This window comes from Salvelinus alpinus, chromosome 14 (assembly GCF_045679555.1).
Source record: "Salvelinus alpinus chromosome 14, SLU_Salpinus.1, whole genome shotgun sequence".
Lineage (NCBI taxonomy): Eukaryota > Metazoa > Chordata > Actinopteri > Salmoniformes > Salmonidae > Salvelinus > Salvelinus alpinus.
The window spans coordinates 42,517,939-42,544,274 of record NC_092099.1 but is presented as its reverse complement, the minus strand read 5'-3'; the positions used below and the strand labels follow the sequence as shown (position 1 = coordinate 42,544,274).

At 46.9% G+C, this 26,336-nt stretch overlaps 1 protein-coding gene across 4 annotated transcripts in view; it reads right to left on the bottom strand.

Moving 5' to 3' along the window:
* The window catches only part of LOC139538921 (fibronectin-like), an 82,175-nt gene that overhangs the window by 17,598 nt on the left and 38,241 nt on the right, over positions 1–26,336 (bottom strand). For 2 of the 4 annotated variants that reach the window (XM_071341495.1, XM_071341497.1), the window contains 14 exons: positions 23,959–24,231; positions 19,792–19,983; positions 19,584–19,673; positions 19,198–19,464; positions 18,271–18,396; positions 15,003–15,167; positions 14,364–14,519; positions 12,353–12,466; positions 12,001–12,270; positions 10,645–10,835; positions 4,511–4,598; positions 3,916–4,095; positions 2,753–2,842; positions 243–434 (listed from right to left, as the gene is read on the bottom strand). In XM_071341495.1, the coding sequence (XP_071197596.1) occupies positions 243–434; positions 2,753–2,842; positions 3,916–4,095; positions 4,511–4,598; positions 10,645–10,835; positions 12,001–12,270; positions 12,353–12,466; positions 14,364–14,519; positions 15,003–15,167; positions 18,271–18,396; positions 19,198–19,464; positions 19,584–19,673; positions 19,792–19,983; positions 23,959–24,231 (2,394 nt within the window). Of the gene's footprint in view, positions 1–242; positions 435–2,752; positions 2,843–3,915; positions 4,096–4,510; positions 4,599–10,644; positions 10,836–12,000; positions 12,271–12,352; positions 12,467–14,363; positions 14,520–15,002; positions 15,168–18,270; positions 18,397–19,197; positions 19,465–19,583; positions 19,674–19,791; positions 19,984–20,003; positions 20,105–23,958; positions 24,232–26,336 lie in introns of those variants that run through there. The other 2 variants (XM_071341496.1, XM_071341498.1) reach the window with 2 other exon arrangements.

The following is a 26,336-nucleotide window of genomic DNA, read 5'->3' as shown; positions in this document are numbered from 1 at the left end:
TGTAACCCGACCAGTTCAGCTTGATTCGACTCGGTTCAAACTTAAAACAAAAAAGGGTCCAGTATGTAGCTATGTGGGCCGACCTGCACCAAATTCACATAGAAATATGAGTTATAGATATGTCATTCTCATTGAAAGCAAGTCTGATAAGCGGGTAGAATCGGTTCTATGTGCACTATTTCTACGCTTCCCCATTCTTAAAGTTTTGCTTTTGGGATCTGAAAGAGGAGGAGAGCCCCTACCGGTGATGATGGCTTGGCTGCGGGAAGCGGTGGGTCGCGGGGTGAGTTCCCGGGGGATGCCCCCCGCCTCCTCGTAGGTGACGTAATACCCGGTGACCCCGGCACTACGGGACCCCTCCCAGGTAAAGGAGATGCTGCTAGGGGTCAGAGAGGTGAACCGGATGTTGGTGGGGGGAGACACCACAGGCTTAGCTGAAGGAGAGAAAACAGACAGGGAGACAAAATCAGTTCTGTGGACAGAAACTACAGTTGAAAAATATGCTGGCTGATCCGGCTAAAATCTGCCACATTTACAGAAATGTTGGATTTATGTCACGTCAAATAACCCTAATAAATGTAATTAAAGAACTGACACACTTAACAGCTTTAAGCAACTAAACTGAACAAAAATATAAACGCAACGTGTAAAGTGTTGGTCCCATGTTTCATGAGATGAAATAAGAGATCCCAGAAATGTTCCATACGCACAAAAAGCTTATTTCTCAACAAAACAAAATTGCAAAAATGTGTTTACATCCCTGTTAGTGAGCATTTCTCCTTTGCCAAGATAAGATATCCACCTGACAGGTGTAGCATATCAAGAATATACACAACGACGTCTGGTCCTTGATGAACATAGAGAGATATACACAACGACGTCTGGTCCTTGATGAACATAGCGAGATATACACAACGACGTCTGGTCCTTGATGAACATAGAGAGATATACACAACGACGTCTGGTCCTTGATGAACATAGAGATATACACAACGACGTCTGGTCCTTGATGAACATAGCGAGATATACACAACGACGTCTGGTCCTTGATGAACATAGAGAGATACACAACGACGTCTGGTCCTTGATGAACATACTCTCTAACCTAGAGAACCAAGTTGTCTGTTTTGGCCTGAGTGTGACATCAATGATAACATGTGGACTGGTAGAGAGAGCAAGTGGGGACGGTAGTGTAGAGAGAGAGGGAGAGGGGATGGTAGTAGAGAGGGAGAGGGGATGGTAGTGGAGAGAGAGAGGGAGAGGACACGGTAGTGGAGAGAGAGGGAGGTAGTGGAGAGAGAGAGGGAAAGGAGACGGTAGTGGAGAGAGAGAGGGAGAGGGGACGGTAGTGGAGAGAGAGAGGGAGAGGGGACGGTAGTGGAGAGAGAGAGGGAGGTAGTGTAGAGAGAGAGGGAGAGGAGACGGTAGTGGAGAGAGAGAGGGAGAGGGGACGGTAGTGGAGAGAGAGAGGGAGAGGGGACGGTAGTGGAGAGAGAGAGGGAGAGGGGACGGTAGTGGAGAGAGAGAGGGAGAGGAGACGGTAGTGGAGAGAGAGAGGGAGAGGAGACGGTAGTGGAGAGAGAGAGGGAGAGGGGACGGTAGTGGAGAGAGAGAGGGAGAGGGGACGGTAGTGGAGAGAGAGAGAGGGAGAGGAGACGGTAGTGGAGAGAGAGAGGGAGAGGGGACGGTAGTGGAGAGAGAGAGGACGGTAGTGGAGAGAGAGAGGGAGGTAGTGGAGAGAGAGAGGGAGGTAGTGGAGACGGGACGGTAGTGGAGAGAGAGAGGGAGGTAGTGGAGAGGGAGAGGGAGGTAGTGGAGAGGGACGGAAGTGGAGAGAGAGAGAGGGAGGTAGTGGAGAGGGAGAGGGAGGTAGTGGAGAGGGAGAGGGAGAGGGGACGGTAGTGGAGAGGGGACGGTAGTGGAGAGAGAGAGGGAGAGGGGACGGTAGTGGAGAGAGAGAGGGAGAGGGGACGGTAGTGGAGAGAGAGAGGACGGTAGTAGAGAGAGAGAGGGAGGTAGTGGAGAGGGAGAGGGAGGTAGTGGAGACGGGACGGTAGTGGAGAGAGAGAAGGAGGTAGTAGAGAGGGAGAGGGAGGTAGTGGAGAGGGAGAGGGGACGGTAGTGGAGAGAGAAAGGGAGAGGGGACGGTAGTGGAGAGAGAGAGGGAGAGGGGACGGTAGTGTAGAGAGAGAGGGGACGGTAGTGTAGAGAGAGAGGGAGGTAGTGGAGAGGGACGGTAGTGGAGAGAGAGAGGGAGGTAGTGGAGAGGGAGAGGGAGGTAGTGGAGGTAGTAGAGAGGGAGAGGGAGGTAGTGGAGAGGGAGAGGGGACGGTAGTGGAGAGAGAAAGGGAGAGGGGACGGTAGTGGAGAGAGAGAGGGAGAGGGGACGGTAGTGTAGAGAGAGAGGGGACGGTAGTGTAGAGAGAGAGGGAGGTAGTGGAGAGGGACGGTAGTGGAGAGAGAGAGGGAGGTAGTGGAGAGGGAGAGGGAGGTAGTGGAGAGAGAGAGGGAGAGGGGACGGTAGTGGAGAGAGAGAGGGAGAGGGGACGGTAGTGGAGAGAGAGAGGGAGAGGGGACGGTAGTGGAGAGAGAGAGGGGACGGTAGTGTAGAGAGAGAGGGAGGTAGTGGAGAGGGACGGTAGTGGAGAGAGAGAGGGAGGTAGTGGAGAGGGAGAGGGGACGGTAGTGGAGAGAGAAAGGGGACGGTAGTGTAGAGAGAGAGGGAGGTAGTGGAGAGGGTACGGTAGTATACCTGTGGTGGCAGTGAGGGTGAAGGGAGCACTGCGGCCGTTGCCGTTCAGAGTGTATATGTTGATCTTGTAGGTAGAGCCAGGCTGAAGACCTGTGGAAAACGTTCCAGATTAATCTGATCTAAAATTTAATCTGGGTCGTGTTCATTAGGCACCAAAAGACTTGGTCCAATAAGAAATGCCCATTTTCTTTTGCAAGACGTTATAAAAATGTTGCATGTCCTAATGAACACGACCCTGAAGTGAATGTTGACTGCAGCAGGGTGAGGTCAATGGGAGTAGGAGGTATTGGGGTGGGGGGGGCAATAGGGGGGGGGGGTAATAGGAGGGGTACCATTAGATGGTGAAGGTTTAGGAAGGGTATAGGAGGGGTACCTTTGATGGGGGGTACCTTGGATGGTGATGGTTTAGGGGGGGTACAGGAGGGTTACCTTGAATGGAGGTATAGGAGGGGTACCATTAGATGGTGAAGGTTTAGGAAGGGTATAGGAGGGGTACCTTTGATGGGGGGTACCTTGGATGGTGATGGTTTAGGGGGGGTACAGGAGGGTTACCTTGAATGGAGGTATAGGAGGGGTACCATTAGTTGGTGAAGGTTTAGGGAGGGGTAACTTGGATGGTGAGAGTTTAGGGAGGGGTATAGGAGGGGTACCTTTGATGGGGGGTACCTTGGATGGTGATGGTTTAGGGGGGGTACAGGAGGGTTACCTTGAATGGGGGTATAGGAGGGGTACCATTAGTTGGTGAAGGTTTAGGGAGGGGTAACTTGGATGGTGAGAGTTTAGGGAGGGGTATAGGAGGGGTACCTTTGATGGGGGGTACCTTGGATGGTGATGGTTTAGGGGGGGTACAGGAGGGTTACCTTGAATGGGGGTATAGGAGGGGTACCATTAGTTGGTGAAGGTTTAGGGAGGGGTAACTTGGATGGTGAGAGTTTAGGGAGGGGTATAGGAGGGGTAACTTGGATGGTGAAGGTTTAGGGAGGGGTAACTTGGATGGTGAGAGTTTAGGGAGAGGTATCGGAAGGGTACCTTGGTGGGGGGGTATCGGAAAGGTACCTTTTATGGTGAAGGTTTAGGGGAGTATACGAGGGGTACCTTGGATGGTAAAGGTTTAGGGGGGTATTCGAGGGGTACCTTGGATGGTAAAGGTTTAGGAGGCGTACCTTGTATGGTGTAGGTGCGGGAATCAGGGGCGATGGTCCTCTGGATGGGGGTGCGGCCTCCGGTGGTGGGCGTGGCCTCAACCAGGAAGCCAGAGATGGTCTCGGTCTTGGATCTCCAGGTCAGCGTGATGGAGGAGTCCTTCACGTCAGAGATACGCACGCGACGAGGAGGACTGATGTCTGGAACACAGAGAGAGCAGGGGAGATTTCTACCAGGTTTTTTTATTTTTTTATTTCTTTGTCTTATTAACTAACATTGTCCTTTGTTAAATGCTTGTAATGTCTATTGTGACAATAGAATTTGTAATGTCTATTGTGTCTGTTAGAATTTGTAACTTCTGTTTTGTGGACCCATGAAGATTACAGATAATGTGGAAATAAAGAGGATTTTGAACATGTTCTCCTATCATCACTGTCGAATAGCTAGCTGTGGGAGCGAGTGTAAAAAGAGCAGGAGTGAGAGAGAGAGAGAGAGAGAGAGAGAGAGAGAGAGAGAGAGAGAGAGAGAGAGAGAGGGAGAGCGAGAGCGAGAGCGAGAGAGAGAGCGAGAGAGAGAGCGAGAGAGCGAGAGAGAGAGAGAGAGAGAGACACTTACTGTCCAGTGTTGTGACCTCTCCTTGAACTGGGCGGCTCGTCAGAGAGTTCTTCAGGGCGTAAACGTGCACCTCATACATAGTGGCAACCTACACAGACAGAGGACAGTACAGGATAAACTGAGTGAGACTCATGCATAGTAGCAACGTACACAGACAGAGACAGGCAGTATAGTCAGGAGGAAAAAAACGATTTAGTAAGATTCACTGGTACCACCATCAGCTCCCAAACACCCTGGTACTTTAAAAAGTGGAACTGACAGTGTTTTAACTACAGATATGAAAACAGACAGAATCATAATATCAGTCAAAAATATCAAATTCCCAGTTTATGCTTCAAAACCAACTTCATAAGGAGGTTTTAAAAAAATAGTTTATATTTACTCAACATTGCATGTACTGCCTGTAAAGGCATTGTTGTCAGAGTAGATGGACGTAGTTCAATGCATGGTTAATATAATTCACCAATTCATTTCTTGGTAGTCCCAAAACATATTGCTATCAGGTTGTAAATCACAGCTGACCCGGTACGTTGTTTGTTGCCTCCATTCGGGATGCACCGTTTCCGTTTCAATGACTCTAAAACGTATGAGTGTAACTAACGCTGGGAAATGTCAATGCAAGGGTAATGCCAGGGTAATGCCAGGGTAATGCCAGGGTAATGCAAGGGTAATGCCAGGGTAATGCCAGGGTAATGCAAGGGTAATGCCAGGGTAATGCCAGGGTAATGATCACGTCAGTCATAACTAGTGGCTAATAGGCTAACGCACATTTCAACCTGGCGCTGCGCAATGACTTGTGTTGTCAATTCATTTTGTCCCGCTACCATACCGCCAGCGTTACGCTCGCTGCACGACCAGTCACGGGCGAGTATAAATGAGTCAAAATGTTGTCTGGCTTCGGGGTTTTTTAAAAGCTTGACAATGAATAACCCCCCCCCCCCCAAAAAAACGAAACACCATGCAAATGAGAAACATGTAGGTATTTTACAGCAACATTAGAGCGGTAGCCTAGGCTGGCTATTCAACTACAATACGTGTTGACTACACCACACAGCAATGCTACATTCAACCGCACCGGTGATCCATGCAATACCAAAACAAAATAAACATGTTTTAAGTTTAAAATGTTACAACAACCTATAGCTACGTTAGTTATATTGGAGTTATTAAACACTGTTTGATTAGGGTAACAGTATATTATGCTCATCTGCAAGCAGTTAAGGGTTTATCTAATATTCCCTCGTTAGATTTAAGCTCTCGTTCCGGGCTAGCATTAGTTGTCGATCTTGTTGATGTGCGTAGGCAACTGAGGGAGAGAGAGCCTACATTTTCATGGTCGTTTGATCAATAGGACTGAAGTTCTCAAATGTAAGAGGACTCCTGTGATATTTAAAAAAAAACATTTTTAAAATGTAACCTTTGTTTAACTAGGCAAGTCGGTTAAGAACATTTTATTTTATTTACAATGATGGCCTACCCTGGGCCAAACCCGGACGACGCTGGGACAATTGTGCGGCGCCCTATGGGACTCCCGATCACGGCCGGTTGTGATACAGCCTGGATTCAAACCAGGGTGTCTGTAGTGACGCCTCAAAGCACTGAGATGCAGTGCCCTAGACCGCTGCGCGAATTCATTCAAGTGGCTTTTGCGGCTTTTGGCGAATGCGTTATAATGATATAAAGTCTCGCCGTTGCCACGTGGTCACATGGCTTATTTGCATATAGACCTACTGTAAACCTGATTGGCTACGGCGCCCCGGTCTGTGTAGACTCTGATCCTGGACAAGACATGGTTTTTATTAGGTTTTATTCACCACAGAGTTGCAAATAAATTGTTGAAACGCCAGGCCACTTTCCCACTCTGTATTGCTATAGAATTTTCACAATGCCTTACTATAAAGTTATCACAAACATTTATGAGTTTATGAAAACGTGAAAAAAATGACCATATCTAAGTGCTCCCTTGTCAGAAAATGTTAAAAAAAATTAGAATAAGTTGTCTTCCTGGGGGTGTATATGAACAGATTTGAATAGGATTTCATGTTGCTATAATCCTGTCAGTTCCACTTTAAAAGTAATTTAAGAGTCCTTGGCTGTGGTTGCATTCTTTGTTCGCGAACTAGAAATGACAAGGCTGGTGGACTGGCTGTGGCTTCGCTAGTCTACCAGACTACTGGTTTCAAACCCACATCAGGGCCCGGGGCGGAGCCCCAAACGGGACCATATTCCCGACATAGTGCACTACATTTCACCGGAGCTATATCGGTCCTGGTCAAAAGTAGTGCACTACATTTCACCGGTAGCTATATCGGTCCCGGTCAAAAGAAGTACACTATGTAGGGAATATTGTTTCATTTGGGAGAGGGACCAGCTCCACAGCTGGAGCCACAGCTCTCATTAGTGTCATGACTCTCCTGTGATGATCTGAGGGATCAGGTTCCAGTGGGTCCTCTCTACAACGTACTCTCTCTCGTAGAGGGGGAATGTCATGACTCTCCTGTGATGATCTGAAGGATCAGGTTCCAGTGGGTCCTCTCTACAACGTGCTCTCTCTCTCCTAGAGGGGGAATGTCATGACTCTCCTGTGATGATCTGAAGGATCAGGTTCCAGTGGGTCCTCTCTACAGTGTGCTCTCTCTCGTAGAGGGGGGAGAGCGGGAAGTCTGTTATTTTATGGTCGCTCATAAAATACGCTGCCTCTATGCTCTGTAGTGTTCCAGATTGGAATGTAAACCGTGGAACACAGAGAGACACTTGGACAATCAAAAGTTTGAAGAATTAAACAATATTTCTATTTGTGAGAATGTGGCAATGTTCCGTGGGTATTTAAACAATACAATCCTGTCAAAGTTGTTTAATTTGGTGACCTCATGAAGGACGGGAAACACACATAACTGTCACGCCCTGACCTTAGACATCCTTTTTATGTCTCTGTTTTGGTTGGTCAGGGCGTAAGTTGGGGTGGGCATTCTATGTTTTTGTTCTATGTTGTCTATTTCTATGTGTTTGGCCGGGTGTGGTTCTCAATCAGAGGTAGCTGTCTATCGTTGTCTCTGATTGAGAACCATACTTAGGTAGCCTTTTCCCACCTGTGTTTTGTGGGTAGTTGTTTTCTGTTTTGTGTGAATACCTGACAGAACTGTTTCGTTTTGTTCCACTTGTTTTTTTGTTTCTGTGTTCAGGTTTTATTAAACATCATGAACACGTACCACGCTGCGTTTTGGTCTACTCCTTCTTCCTCAGACGAACGTCGTTACAATAACTCTCTCTTTTAAAGTGTTTATTTCCCAGCGGTCAGATTTACATCTAGATGTTGGATAAAATGAATGAGTAAATATGAAACTATTTGTGAGAAGACGTAATGTGATGTTGGCTTTCTAAACGAGATAGTTGTTAAGATGTAAAGTTTTAACTAGGTTAGTGGCCACGCCCCCGTGAGACCCGACATTACATCAGGCGTCATAGAATAGCCCCTTTTTTCCCCCCAGAGTATAAAACCACTTCCTACAAAATGTACATTGTCAGAGAATGCCGAGACGGAGTCCCCACGTTGGAATGGCTACAATTCTATAGACCATAAGACCAGAAAATATGGAGCTGACTCTACATGTTGAAATGGTTAAGAACTACAACTCTATAGGCCACGGAGACCAGACAGCTGTAGCGTTGCCTACACGGCTGGAAATGGTTAAACTCTGAGACTATCGATCACTATAAGTACAGAAATTGCGTAAGTCTAATACAAGAATACCGACAACCGCGGAAGCATCTATTCTATGCAACGACCATCTGTACGCCTGACGTATCCATTACAACAGACACTATCCAGAGCCACGGAGAAAGCTACAACCACAGACATTGTGACTTCTGGGGAAGTTAACCAGAGACTCTCTGATGAACTGAACTCTCCAGCAGGACGGACCGGCGATACCAACAGAGAAGACAACAAATATATACACATTGCAATTATTCTCGAATCAGCGGCCGTTCATGTGCAAAGGATTAGCATTTCAATTAATATAAATATAGACTGTCTAGTGAATCCATTTTGTCTTTCCTGCTTTTTATCTGTCCCCAACCCTTTCCATTGTCTACCAAGCCGTCGTATCAGCTTCGTCCGCTACGGACTTTTTTTATTTGTATCATGTAGTAACCCAAATATCTACTGTTTGTTTGTTATGTATTTCTGTGATTATTTAGTTAGTAAATACATAATTAAGCCAATTTGTATGTCGCTGATTGATTACGGGCGCTAGGGTTCGTGCCAATATCCATGGGTTTGCGACGTTCAGTAATGAGAACTGATGTGGTAATAATAATTCATTAATAAGCGAAAGTTTTGATAAGAAAATATCTGAAGAGACGATTCGGGAAATAGAGACTCTATAAACATTTTCCCGTGGTGCCCCCCCCGACTTCCTAGTTAATTGAAGTTTACATGATTCGTTTAATCACGTAATAATAATTACACATAAAGAATTTATTAGATAAAATAACAGTCTTCACATTTAATGATAGTCAGACACGACATTAGATTGGAGGAGGGTCATAAAACAAATACCTGGAAATCCCCAAATATGAAATAATGTTGACTACCTGGAGAAAAGATTCCAGGCGAAAATATACTTTTAGTGAACGGGAAAGTAAAAAAGAAAAAAAACTCAAGCATTTAAAATGATCCATCCCTCAAGTTATTGAGAAATCACATGTATATTTTGGTAACACTACTATAATGCATTACGATGCAGTTATAATGCATTACGATGCAGTTATAATGCATTGTAAAATGTGTCTTTATAATGTCATAATGACTTTGACTCAGTTCAGATGTGGGTTAGAGATGTCTCAAATGAGATGGCTATACTTGCAGTATGCAGAAATCGCTCCGCCAAATTCTAAAAGTTCACCTCATCTGTTTATGTGACAAAACAAGCAATGCATAATGTAGATCCCTCAAACTCAACTCTGGACCTGGAAGCCAGTACCCCTGCGTTCCCCTCTAATCAGGGACTGACTTAGTCCTGGGACACCAGGTGGGTGATTCCCCTCTAATCAGGGCCTGATTTAGACCTGGGACACCAGGTGGGCGATTCCCCTCTAATCAGGGACTGATTTAGACCTGGGACACCAGGTGGGTGATTCCCCTCTAATCAGGGACTGATTTAGACCTGGGACACCAGGTGGGCGATTCCCCTCTAATCAGGGACTGATTTAGACCTGGGACACCAGGTGGGTGATTCCCCTCTAATCAGGGACTGATTTAGACCTGGGACACCAGGTGGGCGATTCCCCTCTAATCAGGGACTGATTTAGACCTGGGACACCAGGTGGGCGATTCCCCTCTAATCAGGGACTGATTTAGACCTGGGACACCAGGTGGGTGATTCCCCTCTAATCAGGGACTGATTTAGACCTGGGACACCAGGTGGGTGATTCCCCTCTAATCAGGGACTGATTTAGACCTGGGACACCAGGTGGGTGATTGCCCTCTAGTCAGGGATGCCAGGTGGGTGATTGCCCTCTAATCAGGGACTGACTTAGACCTGGGACACCAGGTGGGTGATTCCCCTCTAATCGGGGACTGATTTAGACCTGGGACACCAGGTAGGTGATTCCCCTCTAATCAGGGACTGACTTAGACCTGGGACACCAGGTGGGTGATTCCCCTCTAATCAGGGACTGATTTAGACCTGGGACACCAGGTGGGTGATTCCCCTCTAATCAGGGCCTGATTTAGACCTGGGACACCAGGTGGGTGCAATTAATTATCAGATAGAACAACAAAAACAGCAGGCTCTGGACCTCGTAGGGTCAGAGTTGAATACCCCCTGGTGTAGAGAATCATTGTACCATCTAAACCGCTGTGAAATATATTTTCAATAACCAAAAATATAGTATTTTCAGCTGGTGTACAAAACTGAAAGACACAAAAATGTAACTTAAGCACGAGAAGCACAGAAATAGTGCACATAGAACAGATCTACCACGTCTTCGACTTGTGTTCAATGACAATGACAGATCTATAACTCACATTTCTATGTGAATTTGGTCTGGTCACCCCAGGAAGTTACATATTGTCTGCAGGTATAATGCTTTATAACTGCTTATAAGCATATATGAGCCTTTATAATTACCATGAGTCCCGGCACGTGGACCTGTGTGGTGTCAGGAGCAACATTCATCTCCTTGGTGGGACCGCTTTTGTTCTTGGGGTTGACGACCACCCGGTACCCGGTCAGACGGGCATTGGACGTGGTGCGCCAGTTGATGGTGAAGGAGGAGGAGGTGATCTGGGAGAATTCAAGGTTGGTGGGGGCAGGGATGGCTAGAGGGAGAGAAAGAAACGGAAGAGAGAGACAAAGGAGAGTGCGCGAGAGAGACAGGAGAGAGCGCGAGAGAGAGACAGGAGAGAGCGCGAGAGAGACAGGAGAGAGCGAGAGAGAGAGAGAAGAGAGTGCGAGAGAGACAGGAGAGAGCGCGAGAGAGACAGGAGAGAGACAGGAGAGAGCGAGAGAGAGAGAGAAGAGAGCGCGAGAGAGAGACAGGAGAGAGCGCGAGAGAGAGAGACAGGAGAGAGCGCGAGAGAGACAGGAGAGAGACAGGAGAGAGCGAGAGAGAGAGAGAAGAGAGCGCGAGAGAGAGACAGGAGAGAGCGCGAGAGAGAGAGACAGGAGAGAGCGCGAGAGAGACAGGAGAGAGCGCGAGAGAGAGAGACAGGAGAGAGCGCGAGAGAGAGAGACAGGAGATAGCGCGAGAGAGACAGGAGAGAGCGAGAGAGAGAGAGAAGAGAGTGCGAGAGAGACAGGAGAGAGCGCGAGAGAGACAGGAGAGAGACAGGAGAGAGCGCGAGAGAGAGAGACAGGAGAGAGCGAGAGAGAGAGACAGGAGAGAGCGAGAGAGAGAGAGACAGGAGAGAGCGCGAGAGAGACAGGAGAGAGCGCGAGAGAGACAGGAGAGAGCGCGAGAGAGACAGAAGAGAGCGCGAGAGAGACAGAAGAGAGCGCGAGAGAGACAGAAGAGAGCACGAGAGAGACAGGAGAGAGCGCGAGAGAGACAGAAGAGAGCGCGAGAGAGACAGAAGAGAGCACGAGAGAGACAGGAGAGAGCGCGAGAGAGACAGAAGAGAGCACGAGAGAGACAGGAGAGAGCGCGAGAGAGACAGGAGAGAGCACGAGAGAGACAGGAGAGAGCGCGAGAGAGACAGAAGAGAAAGTTATTCACCTGTTTGGATAGGCTGCTTTCCAAGATACTCAAAAGAGTGTGCATGTGTGTGCATGTTTAAAATCATACATCAGCTACTTTAGTCGCACTGTTCAGAATCACTGATATAGGAAAATAAAATAAAAATCACCTTGCATCCAAAATACTGTCAAAAGTAAATAAATAACGACTCATTGAATGTTAAAGATTATTGCTTCAATGCCTCACTTTACTCAAACTGACCATTGTGTTGAAGGGTTTTGTATTTGTCCGGAGGGGTTTATAGTTACCTGTGGCCTGAACGCCCACCAGCGGAGGACTGGGAGTACGGTCGTGCATGGCGATGACCTTCACAGTGTATTCACTTCCGGGTCGCAGGCCGTGGATCGTTGCCGATTCATCGTCTCCGCGGGGTGCGGGGCGCAGCTCCCTCTCGCCCTCGTCGGGGCTGGCGTACAGGACGCGGTACGACGTCACCTGGCCGTCGGGCGAGTCCCAGGAAATGGTCATGGAGGTGGAGTCAACGTTAGAGAAGGTCAGGTCTGTGGGGCGACCCACGGCTGCAGGGAGGGAGGAGAGGTCAAACAGGAAAGGAGGGCAGCACAGTGTCATGTGTAGAGCGACGACCTATGGAACACACACCAGTGACAGCAGTCTCAACCAGGGGAGGGCTCTCTCCGTCCTGTCCCAGAGCATACACACTGAGGATGTACTCTACCGTGGGCTGCAGGCCAGAGAACGTCATCTCAGTCTGATCTAAAACACCAGGGACAGATACAGTCATTAACAACACCACCAGGGACAGATACAGGCATTAACAACACCACCAGGGACAGATACAGGCATTAACAACACCACCAGGGACAGATACAGTCATTAACAACACCACCAGGGACAGATACAGTCATTAACAACAACACCAGGGACAGATACAGGCATTAACAGCAACACCAGGGACAGATACAGGCATTAACAACACCACCAGGGACAGATACAGTCATTAACAACACCACCAGGGACAGATACAGTCATTAACAACAACACCAGGGACAGATACAGTCATTAACAACAACACCAGGGACAGATACAGGCATTAACAACAACACCAGGGACAGATACAGGCATTAACAACAACACCATGTCAATACCTAGCCTGGTCCCAGATCTCTTTGTGCCATCTTACTAAAGCTATCAATACCTAGCCTGGTCCCAGATCTCTTTGTGCCATCTTCCTAAAGCTATCAATACCTAGCCTGGTCCCAGATCTCTTTGTGCCATCTTACTAAAGCTATCAATACCTAGCCTGGTCCCAGATCTCTTTGTGCCATCTTCCTAAAGCTATCAATACCTAGCCTGGTCCCAGATCTCTTTGTGCCATCTTACTAAAGCTATCAATACCTAGCCTGGTCCCAGATCTCTTTGTGCCATCTTCCTAAAGCTATCAATACCTAGCTTGGTCCCAGATCTCTTTGTGCCATCTTCCTAAAGCTATCAATACCTAGCCTGGTCCCAGATCTCTTTGTGCCATCTTACTAAAGCTATCAATACCTAGCCTGGTTCTAGATCTCTTTGTGCCACCTTACTAAAGCTATCAATACCTAGTCTGGTCCCAGATCTCTTTGTGCCATCTTCTTAAAGCTATCAATACCTAGCCTGGTCCCAGATCTCTTTGTGCCATCTTACTAAAGCTATCAATACCTAGCCTGGTCCCAGATCTCTTTGTGCCATCTTACTAAAGCTATCAATACCTAGCCTGGTCCCAGATCTCTTTGTGCCATCTTCCTAAAGCTATCAATACCTAGCCTGGTCCCAGATCTCTTTGTGCCATCTTCCTAAAGCTATCTATACCTAGCCTGGTCCCAGATCTCTTTGTGCCATCTTCCTAAAGCTATCTATACCTAGCCTGGTCCCAGATCTCTTTGTGCCATCTTACTAAAGCTATCAATACCTAGCCTGGTCCCAGATCTCTTTGTGCCATCTTACTAAAGCTATCAATACCTAGCCTGGTCCCAGATCTCTTTGTGCCATCTTCCTAAAGCTATCAATACCTAGCCTGGTCCCAGATCTCTTTGTGCCATCTTCCTAAAGCTATCAATACCTAGCCTGGTCCCAGATGTCTTTGTGCCATCTTCCTAAAGCTATCTATACCTAGCCTGGTCCCAGATCTCTTTGTGCCATCTTACTAAAGCTATCTATACATCGCCTGGTCCCAGATCTCTTTGTGCCATCTTATTAAAGCTATCTATACATCGCCTGGTCCCAGATCTCTTTGTGCCATCTTATTAAAGCTATCAATACATAGCCTGGTCCCAGATCTCTTTGTGCCATCTTACTAAAGCTATCTATACATCGCCTGGTCCCAGATCTCTTTGTGCCATCTTATTAAAGCTATCAATACATCGCCTGGTCCCAGATCTCTTTGTGCCATCTTATTAAAGCTATCTATACATCGCCTGGTCCCAGATCTCTTTGTGCCATCTTCCTAAAGCTATCTATACCTAGCCTGGTCCCAGATCTCTTTGTGCCATCTTCCTAAAGCTATCTATACCTAGCCTGGTCCGAGATTTATTTGTGCCATCTTGCCAACTCCTACAGTCATGTCACGCACAAACAAATCTGAGACCACTCTAATGAATCCCCTATACGCCTCTACCTGGAGCAACGGTCTCAGAGAAGGAGGGACCCTGTCCGTTCTTGGGGACCCCAGTGATCCTGTACCCTTGGACGGGCCCCTGGGCCGGGGACCACCTCACAGTGATGGTGCTGTCCTTAACGTCGGTCACCTTCATCTCCAAAGGAGAGTCAATATCTACAGACAGAGAAGAGGAGAGTCAATATCTACAGACAGAGAAGAGGAGAGTAATATCTACAGACAGAGAAGAGGAGAGTCAATATCTACAGACAGAGAAGAGGAGAGTCAATATCTACAGACAGAGAAGAGGAGAGTCAATATCTACAGACAGAGGAGAGGAGAGTCAATATCTACAGACAGAGAAGAGGAGAGTCAATATCTACAGACAGAGAAGAGGAGAGTCAATATCTACAGACAGAGAAGAGTCAATATCTACAGACAGAGAAGAGGAGAGTCAATATCTACAGACAGAGAAGAGGAGAGTCAATATCTACAGACAGAGAAGAGTCAATATCTACAGACAGAGAAGAGGAGAGTCAATATCTACAGACAGAGAAGAGGGGAGTAAATATCTACAGACAGACAGAGAAGAGTCAATATCTACAGACAGAGAAGAGGAGAGTCAATATCTACAGACAGAGAAGAGGGGAGTCGGTCTACCTGTCTTGTGGGTGACATAAATGGGTGTGCTGGAGGCTGGGCTGTCCCCTCTGCCGGTCACAGCGTAGACCGTGATGGTGTAGTCAGTACCAGGCCTCAGGTTCTGGATGGTGGCAGTAGACTGGGAACCAGGCACAGTGAACTCTTTAGGGGTGCTGTGGCCACCTGGGGGTTGGGAGGGGTAACAGCAAACAATGCTAATATGCTACTGATAAAGACAACATTTATATTGTGAAAAAGCAAAAAGAATTGGTGAGCTCTCAAATTTCAAAAAAAGTTCATATGGTAAGGTGCTCTTTGATTTCCCAGACTTTGATGACATTGATGACGATCAAAATGGTGATGGAATGACAGAAAAAGGTTAGTTAAGCTACCAGACTCTCTGTGGATGATCATAGTAAAGCGACCTGACTCTCCATGGGTGATCGTATAGTACCTCAAGGTAACAGGCTAGTTAAGGCTAGGTTAGTAAAAGCTATGCTAGTTAAAGTACCGGACAGACCTGACTCTCCATGGGTGATCGTATAGTACCTCAAGGTAACAGGCTAGTTAAGGCTAGGTTAGTAAAAGCTATGCTAGTTAAAGTACCGGACAGACCTGACTCTCCATGGGTGATCGTATAGTACCTCAAGGTAACAGGCTAGTTAAGGCTAGGTTAGTAAAGGCTAGGCTAGTTAACGTACCGAACAGCCCTGACTCTCCATGGGTGACCCTGTAGTACCTCACGGTAACAGGCTAGTTAAGGCTAGGTCAGTAAAGGCTAGGTTAGTTAAAGTACCGGACAGACCTGACTCTCCATGGGTGATCGTATAGTACCTCAAGGTAACAGGCTAGTTAAGGCTAGGTCAGTAAAGGCTAGGCTAGTTAACGTACCGGACAGACCTGACTCTCCATGTGTGATCGTATAGTACCTCAAGGTAACAGGCTAGTTAAGGCTAGGTCAGTAAAGGCTAGGCTAGTTAACGTACCGGACAGACCTGACTCTCCATGGGTGATCGTATAGCACCTCACAGTAACAGGTTAGTAAAGGCTAGGTCAGTAAAGGCTAGGCTAGTTAATGTACCGGACAGACCTGACTCTCCATGTGTGATCCTGTAGTACCTCACGGTAACAGGCTAGGTTAGTAAAGGCTAGGCTAGTTAACGTACCGGACAGACCTGACTCTCCATGGGTGATCGTATAGTACCTCACGGTAACAGGTTAGTAAAGGCTAGGTTAGTAAAGGTTAGGCTAGTTAATGTACCGGACAGACCTGACTCTCCATGTGTGATCCTGTAGTACCTCACGGTAACAGGCTAGGTTAGTAAAGGCTAGGCTAGTCAACGTACCGGACAGACCTGACTCTCCATGGGTGGTCGTATAGTACCTCAAGGTAACAGGCTAGATAAGGCTAGGTCAGTAAAGGCTAGGCTAGTTAACGTACCGGACAGACGTGACTCTCCATGTGTGATCCTGTAGTACCTCACGGTAACAGGCTAGTTAAGGCTAGGTCAGTAAAGGCTAGGCTAGTTAACGTACTGGACAGACCTGACTCTCCATGGGTGATCCTGTAGTACCTCACGGTAACAGGCTAGGTTAGTAAAGGCTAGGCTAGTCAACGTACCGGACAGACCTGACTCTCCATGGGTGGTCGTATAGTACCTCAAGGTAACAGGCTAGATAAGGCTAGGTCAGTAAAGGCTAGGCTAGTCAACGTACCGGACAGACCTGACTCTCCATGGGTGGTCGTATAGTACCTCAAGGTAACAGGCTAGATAAGGCTAGGTTAGTAAAGGCTAGGCTAGTTAACGTACCGGACAGACCTGACTCTCCATGGGTGATCGTATAGTACCTCACAGTAACAGGTTAGTAAAGGCTAGGTCAGTAAAGGCTAGGCTAGTTAATGTACCGGACAGACCTGACTCTCCATGTGTGATCCTGTAGTACCTCACGGTAACAGGCTAGGTTAGTAAAGGCTAGGCTAGTTAACGTACCGGACAGACCTGACTCTCCATGGGTGATCGTATAGTACCTCACGGTAACAGGTTAGTAAAGGCTAGGTCAGTAAAGGCTAGGCTAGTTAACGTACCGGACAGACCTGACTCTCCATGGGTGATCCTGTAGTACCTCACGGTAACAGGCTAGGTTAGTAAAAGCTAGGCTAGTTAACGTACCGGACAGACCTGACTCTCCATGGGTGATCCTGTAGTACCTCACGGTAACAGGCTAGGTTAGTAAAGGCTAGGCTAGTTAACGTACCGGACAGACCTGACTCTCCATGGGTGATCCTGTAGTACCTCACAGTAACAGGCTAGTTAAGGCTAGGTCAGTAAAGGCTAGGCTAGTTAACGTACCGGACAGACCTGACTCTCCATGGGTGATCCTGTAGTACCTCACGGTAACAGGCTAGGTTAGTAAAGGCTAGGCTAGTTAACGTACCGGACAGACCTGACTCTCCATGGGTGATCCTGTAGTACCTCACGGTAACAGGCTAGGTTAGTAAAGGCTAGGCTAGTTAACGTACCGGACAGACCTGACTCTCCATGGGTGATCCTGTAGTACCTCACGGTAACAGGCTAGGTTAGTAAAGGCTAGGCTAGTTAACGTACCGGACAGACCTGACTCTCCATGGGTGATCCTGTAGTACCTCACGGTAACAGGCTAGGTTAGTAAAAGCTAGGCTAGTTAATGTACCGGACAGACCTGACTCTCCATGGGTGATCCTGTAGTACCTCACGGTAACAGGCTAGGTTAGTAAAGGCTAGGCTAGTTAACGTACCGGACAGACCTGACTCTCCATGGGTGATCCTGTAGTACCTCACGGTAACAGGCTAGGTTAGTAAAGGCTAGGCTAGTTAACGTACCGGACAGACCTGACTCTCCATGGGTGATCCTGTAGTACCTCACGGTAACAGGCTAGGTTAGTAAAAGCTAGGCTAGTTAACGTACCGGACAGACCTGACTCTCCATGGGTGATCCTGTAGTACCTCACGGTAACAGGCTAGGTTAGTAAAGGCTAGGCTAGTTAACGTACCGGACAGACCTGACTCTCCATGGGTGATCCTGTAGTACCTCACGGTAACAGGCTAGGTTAGTAAAGGCTAGGCTAGTTAACGTACTGGACAGACCTGACTCTCCATGGGTGATCCTGTAGTACCTCACGGTAACAGGCTAGGTTAGTAAAGGCTAGGCTAGTTAACGTACCGGACAGACCTGACTCTCCATGGGTGATCCTGTAGTACCTCACGGTAACAGGCTAGGTTAGTAAAGGCTAGGCTAGTTAACGTACCGGACAGACCTGACTCTCCATGGGTGATCCTGTAGTACCTCACGGTAACAGAGGGGGCGTCCCAGCGGACTGTGACACTGGTGGGGGAGGAGGACACTACCTCCAGGTCAGTAGGAGCGTCAGAGACTAGAGGACACGAGGAGAAGGAAGAACAGACAGATGGTGAGAATTAATCTCTTGTACTGACAGAAACATTCAACGGAAGTAAATGAAAAGGAAAACTGGGTTTTTGTGGAGAGCTGAGAGGATTGGATGGGTGTTAGCAACAATGGCAACAATTTCTCCTGGTCTATCAGAGCGCAAGTTGGAGCTACCACCATATTGTTTAACACCTATCCAACCCTCTAAGATCTACATGTGCCTTGGGGCTAGGGGCTAGGTGCTAGGGGCTAGGTGCTAGGGGCTAGGGGCTAGGTGCTAGGTGCTAGGGGCTAGGTGCTAGGTGCTAGGGGCTAGGTGCTAGGTTCTAGGGGCTAGGTGCTAGGTGCTAGGTGCTAGAGGCTAGGGGCTAGGGGCTAGGGGCTAGGGGCTAGGGGCTAGGGGCTAGGGGCTAGGGGCTAGGTGCTAGGAGCTAGGGTGTGATTTTGGGATTCAGGAGATGTGTGAAAAGTCAACAGGTCTTATGGTAGGAGTAGGGAATTGGGACTGGCTGTCAACGGGTCTTATCGTAGGGGTAAGGAATTGGGACTGGCTGTCATCGGGTCTTATCGTAGGGGTAGTGAATTGGGACTGGCTGTCAACGGGTCTTATCGTAGGGGTAGGGAATTGGGACTGGCTGTCAACGGGTCTTATCGTAGGGTAGGGAATTGGGACTGGCTGTCAACGGGTCTTATCGTAGGGGTAGGGAATTGGGACTGGCTGAAAGGAAGAAAGCAATGAATCAAAGCAAACTAAAAGAATGTGTGAAAAGTTAAGATGAGGTCATACTGGTTTTCTGTTTGCCGGTGAGCGGCTGGCTGTCCTGCTGGCCGCTGACAGCATAGATGTTGACGATGTATTCCGTCTCGGGGGTCAGCCCGGTCAGGGTGAAGTGGTTCCTGGATGGCGGCAACCTCTCGTCCTTGGCCCGCCCGCCGCTGGTCATCTGGTAACGAATCCGGTAGCCAGTGATGATGGCGTTGGGGGCCTGCCAGTGCACCGTGAAGGAGTTGGTCAGGACTTCTGAGAACCGCAGACCGCTGGGGGAGTCCAGAGCTGAGGGGAGGAAAAAAACAATCAGTCAGGAGTAATTTAGGAATCATTTTAGGAAACATTGACGACAAAAAAAAAAAGGATAACCAAAACACAAAATCAATCAATCAGGTGAAACTCACTTGTTTTGTGAGTGCCGACCAGAGGGGAGCTCTCCCTCGCTTCATAGACACACACCACACTGACCAGGTACTCTGTGTTGGATATCAGATCTACAGGAACAAGGAAGAACAGTATCAATCAGGGAGTTACAAGAAGAAGCACAACACTATTAACAGACTGTGTGTGCGTGAGTGTGCGTGTGCGTGTGTGTGTGTGCGTGCGTCTTACTCTTAAGAACCACGGTGTCGGCGTTCCTTCCGACGCTGCTTTCTGTGATGTCATCCTCGTCATCGATGGGGTGGTAGCGAATAACGAAGCTGCTGATGTCAGCGGGGTTAGGAACCACAGGAGCTGTCCAGGTCACCTGCATACTGTCAGGACCCACCTCAGGGAAGCCCAGGTTAGTAGGGGCAGGAACGGCTGGGGGTAACGGAGAGATATCAGGTATTAACGGGGTGCGTAACTACAGGAGCTGTCCAGGTCACCTGCATACTGTCAGGACCCACCTCAGGGAAGCCCAGGTTAGTAGGGGCAGGAACGGCTGGGGGTAACGGAGAGATATCAGGTATTAAGTCAGAGAGAGGAGTTGCATCCCAATTCTCCACCCTTTTGGTAGGTGCTTATATCTGTCCTATTTCATGTGAACTTGTGTGAATTGGCAATGTGTTTTTTTTTTCTTCTTCTGTTTTTTACTCCCCCTGAGACACCCGTGATGTCACGGCCAGGGTCAAAGCAGACGCTGGAGGTTAATTAAGTGCTCATTTTTTTCACTTTGTCAGTTCCGGGATTCAAACTAGCAACCTTTCAGTTACTGGCTCAACACGCTAACCGCTACGCTACCTGGTGCTCAAACTCTTCTCTCACGCTCCTGGTCCTGGGTTTTACAACAGTAGAAACTCACTCCAGCCTTAACTAATCCAATGCTTTAAAATCCATGACAGGGAGTGTGTGTAACGGATGTGAAATGTCTAGCTAGTTAGCGGTGGTGCGCGCTAATAGCCTTTCAATCGGTGACGTCACTTGCTCTGAGACCTTGAAAGTAGTGATTCCCCTTGCTCTGCAAGGGCCGCGGCTTTTGTGGAGCGATGGGTAACGATGCTTCGTGGGTGACTGTTGTTGATGTGTGCAGAAGGTCCCTGGTTTGCGCCCGGGTCGGGGCGAGGGGACGGACTAAAGTTAATACTGTTACATGTGCAAGTGTACACTTTGAAGGTAGGAAATTCAGGACGCAGTTATATTGAGGTGTTTAGTCAAGACCATCTGAAATCGAGATACGTTAAAAGGAAACAATATGTTTGAATGTTGAAATCTCTACAGTTTTACGACATCGTTATATAAAGTGAAGGAATAAACTATGTTTGGGGAAAGGAGACAAAGTGGGAGTCACAATGAGCTCCAGCTAGTGTTGAAGAATTCAGATGTAGAAACCGTAGGTTGGGGCAAACTAAAACCATATGGTCCTGAATAGCGTCACACACACACACAGCTTAAAGAGATTAAAACCTTACTAACGTGGGCCATAACGAATGGTAACAAAAAAAAATATATATCTATTTTACTTTTTCATTGTTGGGAATTAAGACTGTAAAAACACCAGGAAATCAACTACAAGTGATTTTAATTTTATTAATTTGTTCCATACTATTCCAACATATAAAAGAGAGACGTGATCGTGTACAAAATGTAAGCAAGGTTTGAAATGATTTGTGTTTTAGTCGAATGGTAGAAACACGATGATCTATAATGGCCGTCGTTTTACAGGCTCTTGACCAATTGTACTTTTTTGTTTGTTGTTGTGCCGTTTAACTTGTTTTTTGTACTTATTGTTTCTGCCATGACGGAAAAGAGCTTCTGGACATTGGAACATCACTCACCTCGAACTGGACAAGGATTTTTTTCTTTAAAATGAGTCGGACGCGAAGGATATACTACTGTAAAAACACCAGGAAATCAGCTACAAGTGCCCCCTCCCCCCCCCTCCCACTCCCCCAGAGTTCCCAGTTGTCCTGAACGCTGTACTAGACGCCAACCACACATACTACACTGACACTCCAACACATTCCTTCAGTCTTCACATACACTGCTGCTACTCTGTTTATTATCTATGCATAGACACTTTACACCCCTATCTACATGTACATATTACCTCAATTACCTCGACTAACCTGTACATTGACTCAGTACCGGTACTCCTTGTATATAGCCTCATTACTTCCTGGTAACCCTGTATATAGCCTCATTACTTCCTGGTAACCCTGTATATAGCCTCATTACTTCCTGGTAACCCTGTATATAGCCTCATTACTTCCTGGTAACCCTGTATATAGCCTCATTACTTCCCGGTAACCCTGTATATAGCCTCATTACTTCCTGGTAACCCTGTATATAGCCTCATTACTTCCTGGTAACCCTGTATATAGCCTCATTACTTCCCGGTAACCCTGTATATAGCCTCATTACTTCCCGATAACCCTGTATATAGCCTCATTACTTCCTGGTAACCCATGTATATAGCCTCATTACTTCCTGGTAACCCTGTATATAGCCTCATTACTTCCTGGTAACCCTGTATATAGCCTCATTACTTCCAGGTAACCCTGTATATAGCCTCATTACTTCCTGGTAACCCTGTATATAGCCTCATTACTTCCTGGTAACCCTGTATATAGCCGCATTACTTCCTGGTAACCCTGTATATAGCTTCATTACTTCCTGGTAACCCCTGTATATAGCCTCATTACTTCCTGGTAACCCTGTATATAGCCTCATTACTTCCTGGTAACCCTGTATATAGCCTCATTACTTCCTGGTAACCCTGTATATAGCCTCATTACTTCCTGGTAACCCTGTATATAGCCTCATTACTTCCTGGTAACCCTGTATATAGCCTCATTACTTCCTGGTAACCCTGTATATAACCTCATTACTTCCTGGTAACCCCTGTATATAGCCTCATTACTTCCTGGTAACCCTGTATATAGCCTCATTACTTCCTGGTAACCCTGTATATAGCCTCATTACTTCCTGGTAACCCTGTATATAGCCTCATTACTTCCTGGTAACCCCTGTATATAGCCTCATTACTTCCTGGTAACCCTGTATATAGCCTCATTACTTCCTGGTAACCCTGTATATAGCCTCATTACTTCCTGGTAACCCTGTATATAGCCTCATTACTTCCTGGTAACCCTGTATATAGCCTCATTACTTCCTGGTAACCCTGTATATAGCCTCATTACTTCCTGGTAACCCTGTATATAACCTCATTACTTCCTGGTAACCCCTGTATATAGCCTCATTACTTCCTGGTAACCCTGTATATAGCCTCATTACTTCCTGGTAACCCTGTATATAGCCTCATTACTTCCTGGTAACCCTGTATATAGCCTCATTACTTCCTGGTAACCCCTGTATATAGCCTCATTACTTCCTGGTAACCCTGTATATAGCCTCATTACTTCCTGGTAACCCTGTATATAGCCTCATTACTTCCTGGTAACCCTGTATATAGCCTCATTACTTCCTGGTAACCCTGTATATAGCCTCATTACTTCCTGGTAACCCTGTATATAGCCTCATTACTTCCCGGTAACCCTGTATATAGCCTCATTACTTCCCGGTAACCCTGTATATAACCTCATTACTTCCTGGATACCCTGTATATAGCATCATTACTTCCCAGTAACCCTGTATATAGTCTCATTACTTCCTGGTAACCCTGTATATAGCCTCATTACTTCCCAGTAACCCTGTATATAGCTTCATTACTTCCTGGTAACCCTGTATATAGCCTCATTACTTCCTGGTAACCCTGTATTTAGCCTCATTACTTCCTGGTAACCCTGTATTTAGCCTTGTTATAGTTATTATTTTTCCTTTAATTTATTTCGCACATTTCTTAATAACTTGTTTTTTTTTACTCTGCACTGTTGGTTAAGGGCTCGTAAGTCAGCATTTCACAGTAAGGTCTAAACCTGTTGTATTCGGCGCATCTGACAAATAAAATTGGATTTGATATAAATATTATATCGGTTGTGGATTATTGCAGTCAATTTGAAGTCTACAAATGATTTGTAATTACGTTTCCTGCCCTACGTGGTTCAGTGTTGAGATGTTTCCCATCAGCCAGACGTAAACGGATTTATGAGACAAACAGAGAAGCAGAAACAAGACGTGCAATCACAGTAACAATGCCAACGTCATTCAAAACTACCATTACACACACACATTACATAATTATATAAAAACACATAAACCAATAGGAATGGGAAGGATAGTAAAATGAGAGTCAGGGTCTCCCTCCCCTGAACTCCTCCTATCCAGGAGGGAAAGTGTTAATTTATTCACAACCATCTTTCGGTCCATGCAAGTTTCTTATCCATTTATAATTATTACCAGTTTGCTGCGTGAGTGTGGTAGGCTCGCTCTCTCCACTCTCTGTCACGGTGATGACTGAAATGTCATAATCGATGCCGGGCTCCAGTCCGTATACGGTGTAATACCCGGTGGTGGCCTCCACCATGTCCTCGAATATGGGTACGCTCTCTCCGGCTGCCATAACCGTGATGCGGTAGCCTGTGACCGCCGTATAGTTCAGTGGGTTCCACTTCAGGCCGATAGTCGTGTCGGTGACGTCGACGAAGTTGAGGTCTGTTAGCTGGGGCACGTCTAGTAGTGGGTTAGAGAGGGAGGGAAGGATGGGAGGGATCGGAGAGGGCGGCCCGGACAGCACAGAGACACAGACACAGGACACAGGACAGACACAGGATAGCGACAGACACAGGACAGAGACAGACACAGGATAGAGACAGACACAGGATAGAGACAGACACAGGATATAGACAGACACAGGATAGAGACAGACACAGGATAGAGACAGACACAGGACAGAGACAGACACAGGACAGAGACAGACACAGGACAGACACAGGACAGACACAGGACAGAGACAGACACAGGACAGACACAGGATAGAGACAGACACAGGATAGAGACAGACACAGGACAGAGACAGACACAGGACAGAGACAGACACAGGACAGAGACAGACACAGGACAGGACAGAGACAGACACAGGACAGAGACAGACACAGGACAGAGACAGACACAGGAGAGAGACAGAAATAAGCAATGTTATTGAGCAGGGCATTATTAAAGCATCTACAGGGTTCAATGAATGAGTATTAATGCCATGGGTTACCAGCTCAGGGTGGTGTGTATGTGGTGCCACCATGGTTATGTTTATCATATCACACTGGTTATGCCCGCATTAATGGTATTCTAACTTCACATTCATGCGCAAAATCTTCAACTGACATCAATTAACGATTGAGATCCATACCCATATCTCATCTAAAAAGGCAGAATGCACAAATTATTCAAATAAAAAAAATATTCAAAAATAATCTAAAAAACAATGAGTGAAAAATTGCTGGCAGTAGCTACAGTACACTCTTAGAAAACAAAAAGGGGGATTCCAAAAGGGTTCTTCGGCTGTTCCCGGAACCCTTTTAGGTTCTAGATAGAACCCTTTCTTTCTAAGGGTGTAGGAACAGGGATATGGGCGAAAATACAGGACGAAAGCAGAGACTGTAGAATCACTAAACAGCTGGTTGTAATGAAGTTATTTCCACCAGTTCTGCCCACCGGGCGAGTAAATACGAGCAATGTCTTGTGTAACGGACATTATATATATATATATATATATATATATACAGTGGGGAGAACAAGTATTTGATACACTGCCGATTTTGCAGGTTTTCCTACTTACAAAGCATGTAGAGGTCTGTCATTTTTATCATAGGTACACTTCAACTGTGAGAGACGGAATCTAAAACAAAAATCCAGAAAATCACATTGTATGATTTTTAAGTAATTAATTTGCATTTTATTGCATGACATAAGTATTTGATCACCTACCAACCAGTAAGAATTCCGGCTCTCACAGACCTGTTAGTTTTTGTTTAAGAAGCCCTCCTGTTCTCCACTCATTACCTGTATTAACTGCACATGTTTGAACTCGTTACCTGTATAAAAGACACCTGTCCACACACTCAATCAAACAGACTCCAACCTCTCCACAATGGCCAAGACCAGAGAGCTGTGTAAGGACATCAGGGATGAAATTGTAGACCTGCACAAGGCTGGGATGGGCTACAGGACAATAGGCAAGCAGCTTGGTGAGAAGGAAACAACTGTTGGCGCAATTATTAGAAAATGGAAGAAGTTCAAGATGACGGTCAATCACCCTCGGTCTGGGGCTCCATGCAAGATTTCACCTCGTGGGGCATCAATGATCATGAGGAAGGTGAGGGATCAGCCCAGAACTACACGGCAGGACCTGGTCAATGACCTGAAGAGAGCTGGGACCACAGTCTCAAAGAAAACCATTAGTAACACACTACGCCGCCATGGATTAAAATCCTGCAGCGCACGCAAGGTCCCCCTGCTCAAGCCAGCGCATGTCCAGGTTCGTCTGAAGTTTGCCAATGACCATCTGGATGATCCAGAGGAGGAATGGGAGAAGGTCATGTGGTTTGATGTGACAAAAATAGAGCTTTTTGGTCTAAACTCCACTCGCCGTGTTTGGAGGAAGAAGAAGGATGAGTACAACCCCAAGAACACCATCCCAACCGTGAGGCATGGAGGTGGAAACATCATTCTTTGGGGATGCTTTTCTGCAAAGGGCACAGGGCGGCTGCACTGTATTGAGGGGAGGATGGATGGGGCCATGTATCGCGAGATCTTGGCCAACAACCTCCTTCCCTCAGTAA